This window comes from Athene cunicularia (genome assembly GCF_003259725.1).
Source record: "Athene cunicularia isolate RWA chromosome 14 unlocalized genomic scaffold, athCun1 chr14_part1, whole genome shotgun sequence".
Taxonomy (NCBI): Eukaryota; Metazoa; Chordata; class Aves; order Strigiformes; family Strigidae; genus Athene; species Athene cunicularia.
In genome coordinates this window covers 10,754,090-10,769,162 of record NW_020799118.1, presented here as the reverse complement: position 1 = coordinate 10,769,162, position 15,073 = coordinate 10,754,090, and the positions used below count along the sequence as shown (strand labels likewise).

The following is a 15,073-nucleotide window of genomic DNA, read 5'->3' as shown; positions in this document are numbered from 1 at the left end:
CCCAAGCTTTTGTGTGAGCATGTTTGGTGTTTAGCATGAGACCTCTTCCTGCCTGACTTCAGACCAAATGAAATATGGCAAGAAAACACAAGTGCCTACATTGGACTTGATGTGGCTTTGGAGTAGTGCTGTCGCTAAGACCAGCACAGGAAAAACCCTTAGAGAAGAACTGATAACATCAAAAATGTGTTAACAATCTCAGAAAAAGAAACTTTTTATTCCTGTGGGGAGCTGCTGCTTCTTTCTGACGGCAACAACTTGTGGTGAGACAGGTCAGAAGCAGGGCAGTAACGTAACAAAGACTGTGGGAGCAAAACTCGCCTAACCCAAGGCACACCCAGCCTAGTTTTCCTCCCGCCGCCAACGATGAGGGGACGATTCCCCTTTGGACAGTTTTCTGGAACTCAATTTCCTCCTCAAGGAGGAAAACTTGTCTCCGAGAACTTTCCGTAGCCCAGTGCTGTCTCTAGCAAAGGGTAGGTCCTTCTTCATAGCAGGCAGTTGTCCTGTAAACATTTCCCACTTAGCCAGGGCATCCACGGTCTTGTCTACTTGAGCCAGTTCCTCCTCAGAGACGTTCCTCTCTAGAGCAGCAATGCACATCTCCAGCCACAGTTCATAATCTTTAATGATATCTGTGGACTTGGTGGGCTCCGCAAGCTGGGGCTGGCTGTGCACCTCCGCCAGCGAACACGAACGCTCGTCCTGCTCCAGCTCCTGCCCGATGGAGAGGGCCTGGCTGCAAGTGTCCGGTGTCAGTGGCTCGGACAAGGAGGTCACAGCCTCGGAGTCGTTCTCGCAGCACATCCCAGAGTCTGAGCTGAACGGAAGGATGTCCTCTGACACGGACAGGTCTGCTGACTCTTGCCTTGGCCACGTGGACAATACAGTCTGTGTCCAAGCATAGAGCTTCTGTGATAAGAGGAAAAAAGGTTTCACTTTGGAGAATGGAAGAAAACAATTACACCTTTCCCAGTATTTGTTAGGTAAACCTATTCCTCTTGGAATCTTGGCTCTGCTTCAGATGCTGTGGTCCTCTCTGCCAAGAGATGGGTTCAGACAACTCATGGTTGCCCTCTGAAGCAGGGGCTTTCTTTGTCCCATTTTCTTGGAGTCAGCATCTGTGGCAGAGCTGCCTCCAGCCAAACATGGGCTGTATCTGCCCTGTTATTGAGGACGGTGGGAGAAAACAGCACAAAATCACTCCCTGCTGTGTGGATGTGATCTCCACAAGAGCCAAACCAGTGCCTCTCTAGAGGAAGCTGTGTCATTATAAAAGCTCCTGAGATAGTGGTAAAGAATCTTGTTTCATCATGTGTGGTAACGTGCATTTTATACCTAAGAATAGTTCTTCCCTTTTCAGCTGAAATATACAAGTGGGAAGGCAGGGCTCCAGGAAAGAATTAATGAAAGGAAAATGTCTGAGACAATTTCCTTTTTAAATATTAAATGCTACAATGAGGCATATAACGGGTTGCTTCTGGCACATTTATTCCTTATGCTTTGGGGAATGAATCGCGGTACTCTAGAAGGTGATCTCCTGGTGTGCCTTGCTGACATGCACTGGAGGGGGTGTGTGTGTGTGTGTGTGTGTGTGTTTTTTCAGCTTTTTCACACCCTTGTGGCCTATTTCTTCATCTTTACGTTCCGCAGCTCCCAGCTGATACCTTTGCAAAGCCCTGCGATTGCTTTCAGAAACACAAGGGTGACAGAATATTAACCTGAGAGGGCGGTTGCTGTGCTGGGTCCGGACGTGCTCCACTCAGGGTGAGCTGTGATGGTTGAGAAGCTGCAGGAGATCTCCAGCCCCACAGAGCTCCCCTCTCCGGCAGCACCCCCCTGCTCCCTCCCCCTTCCCTCCTCTATTGCTTTCTTCAGGCAAGTGACAGAAAGGATAAAGAGCTCAAATTGAGTGGGTGGGAGAAATCGGCCCTGTTTCTCATTTCAGTCTGTGCATGAAGCCTCGGGGAAGAATTTCATACAAGAATAAAATGGACTCTTTCAGCTAAGTTAATCCACCCTGCCCCCTCCCTCTGGGGCAAGAAAAAAATGTAAAGGGACAACTTTTCTCCTGCCTCATCCCACCTCCAATAGCCCTTCCCTCCCTCTGGGTTTAAAAAACAAAGACGGCACCAGAAGCTGCGATAGGAGCCAGACGAGGGCATGCGACAGCAAAGCTATTTGAAAGCTGCAACCAGCCCAAGATTTTATAATGTCTCTTAAAATTTCTAAGAGTAGTGAATCTGGGAAGGAATCAGAACTGCTGGTTATCACATTTCCCGAGAAAAAGCTGCTGAGATGAGGATGTTCAAACAGTATATCTAGATTATTTAAGGCAAAAGGAGGAGATGATTGTCTCAAGATTGCTACCTGAACTCAAATCTTTTCTGCTTCTCACCCTCTGGGTGGTTTATTGATTCAAATTTGGGAAGGGTTTGTAGGGCTGCAGCCTCTTTATCACTTCCTAGTTAAACGGGAGAATATAACTTCTTCACAGTTTTAGCTTGCCTGCAGGTAGGAGCATTTGAAGTGGATGCCCACCCCAAGTCAGTCACTAAGAATTAAACCTGTTGTCTGACACCTCAAGGGGCTCCAGGTTTTGGCACTGGAAGTTTTTTCAAACCCCTCTGCCATGGCAGCACTGTCATCCCCACCAGCAAGTGCAGCCACCCTGCACCCGAGGGCAAGTACTGTGATTAACACCACGGTGAGAAAGTAGCTAACCCAGCCTCGAAGAGCAGCTCCAGCACTGTTTTCTTCTACAGTATGGCCACTGCAAACTAACCTAGTGCTCCGTGCTGAACAGCCTGGGATGCTGCAGAAGCAGCAGGTGGAAACGCTGGTTGTGGTGGGGAAGCACCATGAGAATGGGTTTGCTTTCAGTTTTCAGGATGGCTGTAATGAAAGAATGGAGGATGTTTCTGAGTGCGACTCAGCTAAACAAATTGAGGGGCTCTTCCTCCTGCACAAGGGCTGGTTTCCTGTCCCACATGTTCTTCTGCCCGGAACCATGTCTCAGTCACAGACATCAGCGGCGTTACCTGCTCCTGGCAAGGAACAGTCTGTGTCTGGCATTTCCTGGATTTATTGTCAGTGTCTGGGGCTGTTCTGTGGCAGGTGGGGATCTCTGCTAGTTTTCCAAAGGGAAATGTGACTTCAGCCTTGCACTTGGCCAGCCACAACCTCTCAAAACATGCTTAGCAAGTAACTTTGCTATCTGATATTGTCTCCAAATGCTTTGTGCTTTCCTATGTCGGGTTCCTTAACTATTTAATTCATCTCTGGCATTTATATTTCCTCTCAGTGCTATAGCAAAGCCTCTTACAGAGATTATCACAACTGTCTTATACCAGCTTGTACTATATCTGGCTTGTACTATATCTAGCTTTTCCTTGTCAAGGAAGCAGATGTGGCATTTGGCAAGTGTATCTTCTCTTCAGGTTTGTGTTCACTGTAGCCAGGGGATGCTGAGCCAATTACGGTATTTACTGCAGGTGTAAAGGCAAAAAATGTTTCTAGAAAAGCTTAACGCAGATGGTAGTTCTCTTCTTGAAAGCAAGAGCTAGATGCTGACAGGCTGGGTGTTTAAATAAACCAGAATTTATTCTTCTGGGCAATTTAGGCACCCCTCAGACAGAAGCAGGGACCAAACAGCCACGTCAGAGATGGGTCTAACACCACCGCAGATGCACAGACAAGCAGCAAAACCACAGAAGCATGTTGTTTCCCTCCATGTCCTTTGCTGTGTTTCTGTGCATCTGTTTCCAAGCTGAATGAAGCTAGAGGCATCCCCCTTCTTGTTCTGCGTGTATCTTGTTACGAATACAACCCACAGACTTTAAGATAGGCAGCCGTGGAAATCCTGTCTCTGAACATGATGTGTGTCAGACAGGAATTATAACCAGGGAGAAGATAGAGTGCTGAGTGAGAATGATGATATTATTTCTATGCCACCAACCATTTGGCTACTGAATCCTGCTTTTTAGATAGCAGAGGATGAAAACCCTTTCTAGGGCTAGGGGTGTCTTCACACTATTCCTGATGTTGTCTAAATGTGGTGTTAGCAGTTTTATGGGTGGGAGAGAAGAGACAAAAGATTAGTCTGAGACCCTCCACTTATCAGGCAGTAATAATCTGGGATCCTTCCTCATATCTTTAAACAGAGGAACTGCAGCAGAGTACGCACTTAACATTTTGTTCCTGTTACCAGCAGCCCCAGGGAGGCAGAAAACTGGTGGCACGAAGGAGAGGGCATAGATGTGGGAATCACTGCAGCCACTGACACTCTGGCTTGAAATCTGCCTGCCACCCCCCAGCCCGTCCTTTTCAGGAGTAGCAAATGTGGTCAGACTGTTGCCCTGTCCCTTGTGAACACCCAGAAGCCCTAGAGCTTGTGTGAAGTGCTACGTTAGTCACAGACCCTGTGTACAACTCCAACACCCTCCTTGTTGGGGTGTAAGCCTCATTTCTTAGCACCTTGCACTGAGGGCATCTGCGTTTAACATGCTGCTACAGCACATTTAATGCTGTGGCTTGGGGTGAGCCGCTCTGTTCCCTGCTATGTCCCTTTGCTCCGGGAAGGGCTGGTGGATCTGTCTCTCACCCTGTAGCGCTCGATGAGTTTGAAGCCCAGGACGTGCTGCAGCTTCCGAAGACAGATGGGACACGGCTCCAGAGGCCGCAGCAGGGCTTCGTCCAGGCTCAGAGCGCCCTGCATGATGCACTGCAGCCAGCGGCAGGTCCCCAGCCCCATCAGGTGGCAGATCTCATGACAGGTCACCTTCCAGGGAAGGAAAAATCACAGCAGTGCATGGTGATTCCTCCTTCCACTACACCCCCCTCTGCTGTTCTGCTTTCCCCGCTCCCCGACAGTCCAACCAACCCATTGCTCAGCCTGGGCAGTCCTCCAGCCTGGGCTCTTCTTCTCAGGTACCCCAACATCCATGTTTGTTTGGTGGAGGAGGAAGGGTGGGTGTGGTTTTTAGAAGCAGCTGTGGGAAGACCCTGGTGATAGATTGCATGTTGAGAGGTGTAGGGCAGTGCTGCTGCCACTCTTTTCTCCAAGGACAGTGTGGGGTGTGTGTTTGATTTTTTATTGTTTTTTTTAGTTAAGGAGGAAAACCTGTTCCACTGGGGTCTGAAAAGAGCAGCACAGTCCATGTGAGAAATATCTGTAAGAAGCTATTGGCAATAACAGATCTGGGTCCTTCCAAAGCAGACGCTCTTAACGTTTGTGCCAAAGCAAAACCTAAGCTGGAGTCAGCTGGCCAAGCATGACTGCCTTGGGAATTGGCAACCGCAGAAAGGCTGAGGATGGAAGATTCCCTCCTACTCCTGTTGCCACCTAACATCATTTGGAATTACAATGGGAAGAGACCTCAGGCTAGAAAATCCTGAGCCAAATACCAGGGGAGACAGAGACAAATGGTATTGAAGGTGTTGGTGTGGCTGCTCCCATGGGTCAGCTTTGGGAGAAACGCTGGAAGCAGGGCTGGCACGGGGGAAACGCTGGGATGAGGGAGGACAACACTCCTGAAGAGGATGTGTTAGAGATGAATGGGGTTTAAGGGGATCTGCACATAAATATATGCACAAACTTATCTGAGGTATTTTTCTCATCCATCTACATAAGCAGGTCTGGTAAGTGGTCCTCTCCCCTTATGGATACCGATGGCTGAGGAAGACACAGGCACCCCTTCCCAACCAGCCGTTAGTTAACACATAACTCCACTAGGTATTCTGATTAACCTCCACATACTGTATCAGCTAATAGATCCTACTGTACGTGCATCCCCTGGCAAAGCAAAATACTCAGATTACCCAAGTATAAGCCTGGGAGCTGGGCAGGGGTTTTATGTCAGTGTTGCTCCATGACATAAGGACAAGTCCTGTTGCCTCACTATAAAGCTGATGCTATAGTTTGTTCCAGGGGCAAGGGGAGTAAGAGTTGTCTACATGGCACGCTAAAATACAAGCTCTTTAGGACTGTTAAGTGTGTGGACTTAGCTGTGATAGCCTGCATCTTCTGGGAGCAGATTCTCATGCTTGCTTCACTGGGCTGCAACATGGATTATGCCCAGACCTTCAATATCTAACCCTACATGGCAAGAAATATGGGGTGCAGGAGATTGCTGGTCCTACCTTACAGCACTGGACCATCTCTTGGGCACTGAACGGCAACGTCCGGTCTCTGCTTTCCTTGCTGACTTCGCATAACTGTTCCTTCTGCGTGAGTGGGTTCAAGCTGCTACAACCAGCCTGGGGGAAATCCCCAGAAAATCTGGCAAAGCTGCAGACTCCCACTTCTGTAAAGAGAAGCACATACAAGTTAGGCATCAGCTCTCTCATGACTGTCTCGTCTCAGGCAGCATGAAAAGAAAGCTGTTGTAGCACAGTCCGATTGAGCACACAGGGTGTGATGAGATACACTTCCCAAAAGGTTTGTAGCATCTCAGTTACTTTTGTCTGGATCAGGAGCCCTGACTCCCCTAATTTTAAAGTGGGAAAGCCTAGTTCCTCTTAACAGGGAGTGAGTAACAATTTAAGGATAGGATTTGGCTACTCCAGTCTCCCAGGGAAGGTTTTTTGATACAGTGCTGCCTTATTCATAGGCTGTGCTAGGAGATCACGGGACACCAATCCCACCTTGTCCTGGCAGGAATTTGCTGAACGTGAAGCTCCAAGTCTCACATGGGTAAAGATCCAGCAGAGTGAGCCCAAGGACACACAGAGCATCCATGGGCTTGTTGTTCTTCAGAAAATTCAGGATCCCATCTGGACAAATGCAAGAGAGATGTTTGTTAAAATGAAGCATCCCTGGAAGGCATGCAAGAGCCAGAATTTCTGCTGCTCATGGGGAGGAGGATGTAATCCAAGCCACAGACAGGCCGAGCTGCTGGATTCAGCATCTCACATGAAGAACCATGAGCGTGTTGTCCATCCTCTCCAGTTGGAGTACAAGCAGACCTGACTTTCGAAGTGATGCTGAGCACAGAGTTAAAACAAAGCAGAGCTAAGGGCAGAGGTGTAGGCTTGTAGGCTGATTCAGCACTAACCCATGGAAATAAGACCTGGAAGTAGAATTTCCCTACAGACATTTCGGGCCTGAGATGGAGCAGCCGCATCACTGCAGCGCTGTGTCTGCTGAGCACGTGCTGCCCACGGTACCTGCAAACAGCTTGTTCCAGATGGATGTTTGTGCAGTGTGAGTTTGGCAGCTGACAAACCCATTTCCCTGGGGAGCTGTGTGACACTTGAACCCAAATTTCCTAACATGAAAGGCCAGTGAGTTCCCCACCTGCACCAGCCAGGCAACTAATTTACTTTGGCTCTGGACAAGAGATGGGAGAACTCAGACTGCACCAAATCAACAGTGCCTTCCCGTGGAGCTGATCCAATCCCTCTGCAGAGCTGGACCTAAACATAATAGCACTGAAAAATACAAACAGCAGAGGAAAGTATGATGAAAGTCACTTTGTTTTTTATTTCTGTTTCCAGCCTCAGAGTTCTGGGTTTTCCATGGGAACAGGATTTCTCCCTTTTCATTCCCTTCCTCATCCCCTCCCGGCTCAGGCAATGAAGGGCTATTTCAGGCATTTCCTAAGGGAGGGCTCCTGCTCGCATGCCAAGCTGATGTCTCTACGGGCTCCCTGCTCCCAGGTCCGTACCTGCGTGAAGCTGCACCCTGTCCGAGTCCCGGCTGTGGCGGTAGCAGCAGTGGATGGAAGAGATGGGGATGGAGGGAAGGCACTTCACACGGAGACCCAGGAAGAAAGACTCCACACAGCTCTGGAGGGAATCCAGCAGTGAGAGCCCGGCAGGCCCTTCAATTAAGTCTAAGAAGAGAAGCTCTGTTATCAGTTCCTTAAAGCCAGGGTGAACATTAGGTTCTGAAGGGGTTTTGTGGGGCTGGCCGCAGCAATTGGGGAAGAGGAAGATGGTTCATTCTGAAATTAATTGCTTACTCTGGGCTGTGGCAGACATCTTAGATGCTTATACAGATATGGAGGAGAAGATGGGGCTCCCTCTGAGAGGTGGCTCAAGGCATTAGTATGCTCTCTCATTAGCAGAGCAGATGTGCTAGGAAGGTTGTCTCCTATTTAAGTTGTGCAGAAAGATTAATGTGGGAACGGGTGGCTGTTTTTAATGAACCATCAGGGATGAAGCTCCAGAAATGCTGTTTTATCCTGCATTGATTTACAAGGACATATATATGTATGTATACATTTATTTGTAACAAGTCTCATCCAGGGGCACACACACCATTTACAGGGCAGGTCTACTAATGGTTGTCACCGTGGCTGGTAGTCTGGACTGGGGACATGTCAGAGCCTTTGGTATTACACTTTGTTATGACAACTGTGTTTTGCAGGTTAGTCCTTAGAAGAGGATGTTAGTAACAGTCAGCACTACCCACCTCCCGCCCACATCTTTCCAGGTGGCTCAGTGAAGATACCCACATTACCTATAGGTTGCAGGTAAATGTGCTTTCTACAGAAGTTCTGCTTCCTCCTCAGCATGGCGTGATAGAACGTCTCAAAGTCCTCGGGGGCATCAGGGTGACTGAGGAGCCAGTCAAAAGCTGTCCGGATGAGCAGCGTGCAGAAGAGCGTTCTCTGCGGATTGTAGGCTTCGGAGAGGAACAGCTTCTCCGCCCTGGAGAAGGCTTTGGCGTAGAGCTCCTGCAGGGCTGGGTTGGTGGAGATCAGCGCGTCCTTCAGAGCCCGGGGCCCGAAGCTGAATTCCTGAGCGTGTTTGCACTGCAGCATCGTGCAGACACCCACCGGCTGTGGCACTGCCTGCAGGAGGGGACACAACCATCAGCACGTGGCCTCGTGACGGACCTGGAAACCTTCTCACACTTTGCTCTAGGAACAGTTTGCCCTGATCCATGCTGTAAGGTTTGACTGTGAGCTTACAGAATGCTGTACGTAGTGTTGGTCAGGAGCCCCTATGCATTTATGTGAGAGTAGCTGTTATAGGATGCTTTACATCTGCGTGTATGTCACTGGTTTATGGGCGATGTACCAGTAGATGGTGCTCAAGAATGCATAGCCCCATTATTGCTACCAGATGTCTGGATTAAATCAGATAGTTGTTTTGTTTTGTTGGGGGGTTTTTTTTGTGCTCTATCCTGAAATCCCAATAACACGGGAAACACCTCTGTGTGTTGTGCACTGGCTGCACTGGCCCTCATATGCTGTTGAAAGGTCATGCTCCTTTTTGCTTGGGCTAAACAACACTCCTTGGGGCTCTCAAAGGCATAGGTCCATGGCAGGAAAGATGAGGTAGATCTTGGTCTTTATCAGAAGCTTAAACTTCTGACTTACCTGACACCATTGAAAGCAGCTGTTCACTGTTGACAATTTGCTCAAACAGCTTTTAATCCTCACTCTTAGGTTTTGAGCCGGGGCATCTGCTGGCTCACAGTGCTGTTGTCAGGCTGCAAGATGTGGGGAGGTCTACCCAGCCTGATCCATAGGTGGGACTTGGCATGCAGACTTGTGTTTGCTGGTGCTGCCTCTCTAGCAACATCTGTGCGAGCCCATTGCCATCATGTCACTTCATGAGTAACTTCACATCATACCATGGTAGCATCAAGAATGCCAGTGATGGTGTAAAGTAGTAAATAAAGAGCAAATGAAAGCCTGCAGCAGAAAATAATTAATTCAGAGCATCCCAGAAATAACTTCTCTGGGGTCCTTTCTAAGGCCAGCGTTTTCCAAAGCTGCAGAAGTCAAGCACCTATTTCCCATTGCAATTTATGCACTTACAGAGATTCCAGTAAACATCTTGGGGAAAGGGAAGAAAAAGAGGAAACATAGGACAACCCTGATAGCTAACCTATGTCTGGATTTTTCAACAGACAGACATTCATTTCTTGTAAGGAGATCATGCCAAGTAGAACTAGAATGTTTTGGAGCAGTACTCTGAGCAAAGTTGCCTACCACAGGTAAGTGCTCCACCTGTATAGAGCAGAATGAAAAATGCACAGGTATACATGCATAAAAGCACAGGAATAAGTATTATCTTCTATTAGGCAAGTTAATACTAACTTAAAAGAAACCAGACAAGCTTTCTGGGTGGATAAGCAAATGTATCAACTGCTGACCATCACCATTATAACAGCATCATTCAATCACATTAAAAAAAGAAGTAAAACATTTTTAGGAAGAACTGGTTAAATCTGTAATTTAAGTAGGTCTGCAGCCTCGCTCTGCCAGGTAAATGACATTCAGTGGCCCTTGAGGACAGCAATATAACAAGAGAAATCAATGTTTAAAAAATAGTACCAACACGTGACAAGTCTTTCCTCAGTTATGCAGAGAAGGCTCTGGTAGTTTGCACCATAAGAGAAAGCTGACATCCCATTAAAATCAACACTGAATTTCTCTACATCTAACCCTTGGGAAGATATCTCTGTGTATAAGCAGTCCTTAAAAAAACACTTGTTTTGTGTGATCTTTTTTGGTGCTAAGGGTATATAGCCTAGGAGAGGGAGCGGGTAAGCAGTTTTATTTTTGCAAGCTGTGTATTTTGCTAGCATTAAAGGCTGACAGCAGACAGCACGGTGGGATCTGGAGTGGTACAAGGGCCCTAATCCAATGAAAGTTGAGAAATAAAATCTGTGGTGCTTTCTCTGCCACCTATTATTGCCAAAAAATGCTGTTTTTTACAGGTGGCAACAGGAGTCTGTGTTGAGGTTGTCCTGTGCTTTGTCACCCAGATCTCTACACTTCTGACTTGCTTCCAGATTTGGGAGGACAAAGCGGGAGTCTGAGCCCACCAGGTCATCATGAGTTTTGCCTTGGGCTAGGGTGAAGATTTGCCTTTTCCTGAGGTCTAGATTTCACTTGTTATGCCCAAAATTTAACTAAAAGCATCATTTTTCCAGTCATATGCAGATCTTACACTCAGAAACTATTAGCAATGTTAACACGACTAGGATGTGACCCTGTGAGCTAGTGACTGCCTATTGCTGGCAGGGAAATCAAGGAGAGACTGCACTTGGCCCAGGTTGAGAGTGAACTTGTCAAAGAAGGTTTCTGGGAAGCACAAACCACTTTGATCAGCGCTTCCTGGCAATAAATGGAGCGTAGGTCTGGGGGAGGAGAAGCTGGTTAGAAAATGAATGGATTTTTCTTTTCTAAATGGGATGTATGCAACAGCAGATACAATGGGCACACAGTCTTGTAACATGTGTTCCCCCAGGCGCTCTCGGGGAATATAGCGGGTACCCAAAGCCATGGGATATACATTGTTTCCCATGGCTGCCTAAAAGGGGACATTGACCCAGCTCCAGACATTCCCAGCTATGACTACGGGTGTTTTGTGAATGTCCACCATGTCCAAGGATGTCCATGATTTACACTTGAGTGGTCTGAAAGCTCAAGCATGGGAATTCACTGGCAACTCAGAGTCTGGAGTGACACACGCCTCCTTCTCTGGTTTTACTTCCCACAGAATAGCAGCAACCCATTATGTTCTCCAAATCCAACGCAATTACTTCTCTTTAACAAGATTTTCTAAAATACTTCACCGGAGAAAATTAATGCTTCAGAAAATTTTTATGGACAACTTTAGCGGTTTAAAAAAGAAACCGTTTTACAACATTAGCCATAGCAGATGTTATTTGTCCTTGATCTAATATATGGATATAGTGTTTCATTAACTGAAGTAGTGCAAAAGGGCTTTGTAATTTCTAGCTCTTATGTTGAGGGTGCCCTGTATAACTCTTTGATAGACTGCTTCAGGAGGGAATGGGACTTTATCTTGGATTTTTCCACCCCCCCTCAGTTTCTAAGATGCCATGGTGGTGATGAAGAAGGGGAAGCACTCATGCATCCTTCTACCTTTTAGGTATATAGGAAGGGACATCATGTCTTTAAAGGAAAAAAGCGAGTAATTTGGCCCCTTGTTTAATGACAAGCCATAGGACTTTACTAGCAAGTTCTGAGGAGGAGAAGGTAATTCTTTATTTAAAAGGCCAGTAACTTGTAGTTGCACTGGAGGAAATGCTTTAAGCAATATTTAAAGATCTGCTGCAAGTGGAGACACTCACCACATCCACCTGTGTGCCATTCTCTACTTTTACCACTGGAAAGAAGCATCCTATTCCCAATCTGCATTTTGTCGTTCCATCTTGCAACCATTTGCTAATGTAATTTTTCCAGAACAAGAAGCATCCGTATTGGATCGTATGAATGAGCAATGCCCATCTGTGCAGTATGAAACATGAGCCTGTGCCCTCCTGGCACCCACAGGGTCCCTAACAGGGCAGGGAAGAGTCAGTCTGTGCTGCAATCTTACTCCAATTCATGGAGACCTCCGTCTCTCTTCTGCTATTCATATCTTTCATACTATTCAGCATCACATCCCTGCAGTGCAGTGGGGACACACATAACCCAAAGGCTTTGGCACTTGGCTCCCTGCCTGCTGTTGGGGACAGCCTTTTCCAATGATTACATCGTAGGAAGCCAGTTGTGGCCTTTCTGCTTGTGGCACGTGCTGTCAAGCAGGAGCTCCAAGGACAACACGGGCCGTATGTCTGGCTTTTGGTAACATATTTCAGATCACATTGGGCATATTACACAAATCTTTTTACTATGGAATTTGACAGATTTTTTTTCATGGTGGGTGTTTTCACAAGAAATGCCCCCAAAATCCCGTCTCAGCACGTGACAGCTGAGCAGCCAGCACGCTCCCTTCCTTACAGTAACCTGTAATGAGCTCTATGTGCAATTTGGGTTACTCATAAATTATTCTCTTTGCAAATCAGGCACCTATAAATTATTCTCTGTAATTGAAAATTACCCATGAATTATTCTTTTTGTAATTCACGGTTATGTCATTTATTCTCTATTACATTGACATTGCTTTCTTGGATAGATATGTGTGGGGCTGATAGTAACAGTGTCATTCTCAAAAGCCGAGGCAGTATCATACAGTGCAAGTTCATTCTGGATATTCTGATAAGACAGAAATGGTCTTGTGTGCAGGAAATCTATGTTGTACAGGTCCAGAGAAGGGCACTCTGTACATAATGGATTTATTTGGTATTTTATGGAATTTGGCCCTAACATTGTATATTTTTATATACTTTTTTTTAAAGTTGGTCATTCTAAAGTTGTTTAGTTTAGAAGTTAGCTTGTAAGTAATTTCTAATACTGACTCTCTTATATACACTTCAGGCTGCAGATGCACAGAAGGAAATTCATTCTGTTTCCTTCCCCCCTCAGCTCTTGTGAAGTATTTAGAGGGAGACTCACTTAACTGGGCTCTTTGGATGTCAGAGGGACATTAGCAGAGTCTCTTAAAACTGATTAATTGCTTAAGTTAGGTGCTGTACTGTAAACAAGCAGTGATAGTGCTGAAAATTCATAGCCAGCCAACAGCAATGAGAAGCCCAGAGCAAACATAACAAGCATTAACTAATTATCAACACATGCCCTTGTTGCTTAATATCTCTTTGCCTGAGATTTGCAGTTGGTGTCTGCTGCTGCTACTCTAGGATCAGTCTCTCCTTCCCGGTATCACAAGATGACAGCCTGAAAGCAATTTTCTCAATTTATTTGTTTTCATGTATAGAAAGATATAGTTCTTGACTGAGAGGCTTGAACTCTCAGTGGGTAAGGAAATCCAGTGCAATGGGACAGAGGACACCAAGGTGTGAGAGCATTTAAGCCTGGTCCAAATAAAGTTCTCACTAGTCCAGCTCCTTCCTTGAGGACCTAAACACAGCCCCTTGCACAGAGCCAGGCTTTGTCTGTGCTCAGTGACTGGGGCCAGACCAAATCTGTTTGGTCAGATTCAGACCTGAAGTGGGGCAACTCCAAGGATGCTCACCACTTCTCAGGATCGATCTCCTCTGCTCATGGATAAAATACACTCTGGGCCTGATCATCCCCATACATGTACCCACAAGGATCTGTAACATCTTCCATTCCCTTTGCACTAAATGGCCACAAAACACTGAGTCAGATCAAGCTAGATAAAACCTTCTGGCCTCACGTACTGCCAGAGCCCAATAATATTTATGTGTAATGTCTCTAGAATATGTTTGTGACTTGGAAACAGATGCTCTGTGTGGTCTCTCTCAAAATGAGTCATTCCTGGAGCTGTAGAAACCATCCGGGATTCACACATGCATTTACTGGGAGGAGACTCTACCTGTCATATTGGAACTGATTGATATGTTATTGCCACAAGGCTCAGTCTTGGAAGTTTGTCCTCACATGAATCTTCCTTGTTAATTTACTTGGACTGTTGGGCAAGTCAGATGGACAACTCGTACACAGAGAAGTTTGCAGGATGAAAGACTAGATTTGTAAAGGTCATTAAATACCTAAGATGGAGCCAGATGCTTCCATCTGTCCTTATTTAGGTGTCCTTAAGTATTTAAGAACATCTTCACATCCACTTTGCCCTTGATTTTGTTTTATATTAAAGCCTGCTGTCTTCAATACACTTTTCTTCATTTGCATATGTATTAAGGACATATATTATCCCTAGTTTCAGTCTTCTGTCCTAAGGATTTTATTTATTCTATGATCATAAACGATACTACTTTTTTTTCCAGTGCTTTCTGAGACTTTCTAAGTGCCATCCAAACATTCATCTGAACTACCCTCCAGAAAGTAAGCTGAGGGTACCTGCCTTTCCCTCTCCTCCCCCTCACCCATTTATTCATCATTTTCAGTGCATTCTCTGTTCATTTTATTCTGGTTAAGTTCTCTGTGATGCTTCTCCCATGCACACGTGTGATGAAAGGCTGGCTGCGTTCTTCTTCCCTTGCTCTTACATGAAACAAACCTCTACAACCTGCTGGCTGATGCCTGTGCATTTGCTAACCAAAGACCCCAAAACACCGAGCAACACCTGCCAGTGCTGTACAACAAACCTAACACTGCAGAGATACCCGATCTCTAATCATTCACAGCTCCAGGCACTTTGCTCTTCATCATACTTGTCTAGACAGACTAAATGGTTTCTGCAAGACAACCCCAGTGTTAGCCAGGAAAGCGGCTGCATTTTCCATACAGATGAATGCCCAGACAGGTATGGCTATGGTTAG

General features: G+C 46.3%; 1 protein-coding gene across 1 annotated transcript; it reads right to left on the bottom strand.

Moving 5' to 3' along the window:
* Positions 1–201: 201 nt before the first annotated feature.
* Positions 202–8,793, bottom strand: AMZ1 (archaelysin family metallopeptidase 1). Its single transcript, XM_026858970.1, has 6 exons — positions 8,465–8,793; positions 7,668–7,835; positions 6,646–6,774; positions 6,142–6,305; positions 4,604–4,780; positions 202–912 (listed from the first exon to the last, which is right to left on the bottom strand). Exons 1-6 carry the CDS (start codon positions 8,766–8,768, stop codon positions 343–345), a joined length of 1,512 nt encoding a protein of 503 aa, XP_026714771.1. The 5' UTR covers positions 8,769–8,793; the 3' UTR covers positions 202–342.
* Positions 8,794–15,073: the final 6,280 nt, after the last annotated feature.

Bases quoted from the DNA above. Each gene is read 5' to 3' on its own strand.
- AMZ1 (XM_026858970.1), bottom strand. From the start codon at position 8,768: ATGCTGCAGTGCAAACACGCTCAGGAATTCAGCTTCGGGCCCCGGGCT. The intron at 7,836-8,464 runs GTAATGTGGGTA...TTCTCTTCTTAG, and splicing joins CATTTACCTGCAACCTATAG to ACTTAATTGAAGGGCCTGCC. The intron at 4,781-6,141 runs GTAGGACCAGCA...CTTCCCTGGAAG, and splicing joins AGATGGTCCAGTGCTGTAAG to GTGACCTGTCATGAGATCTG.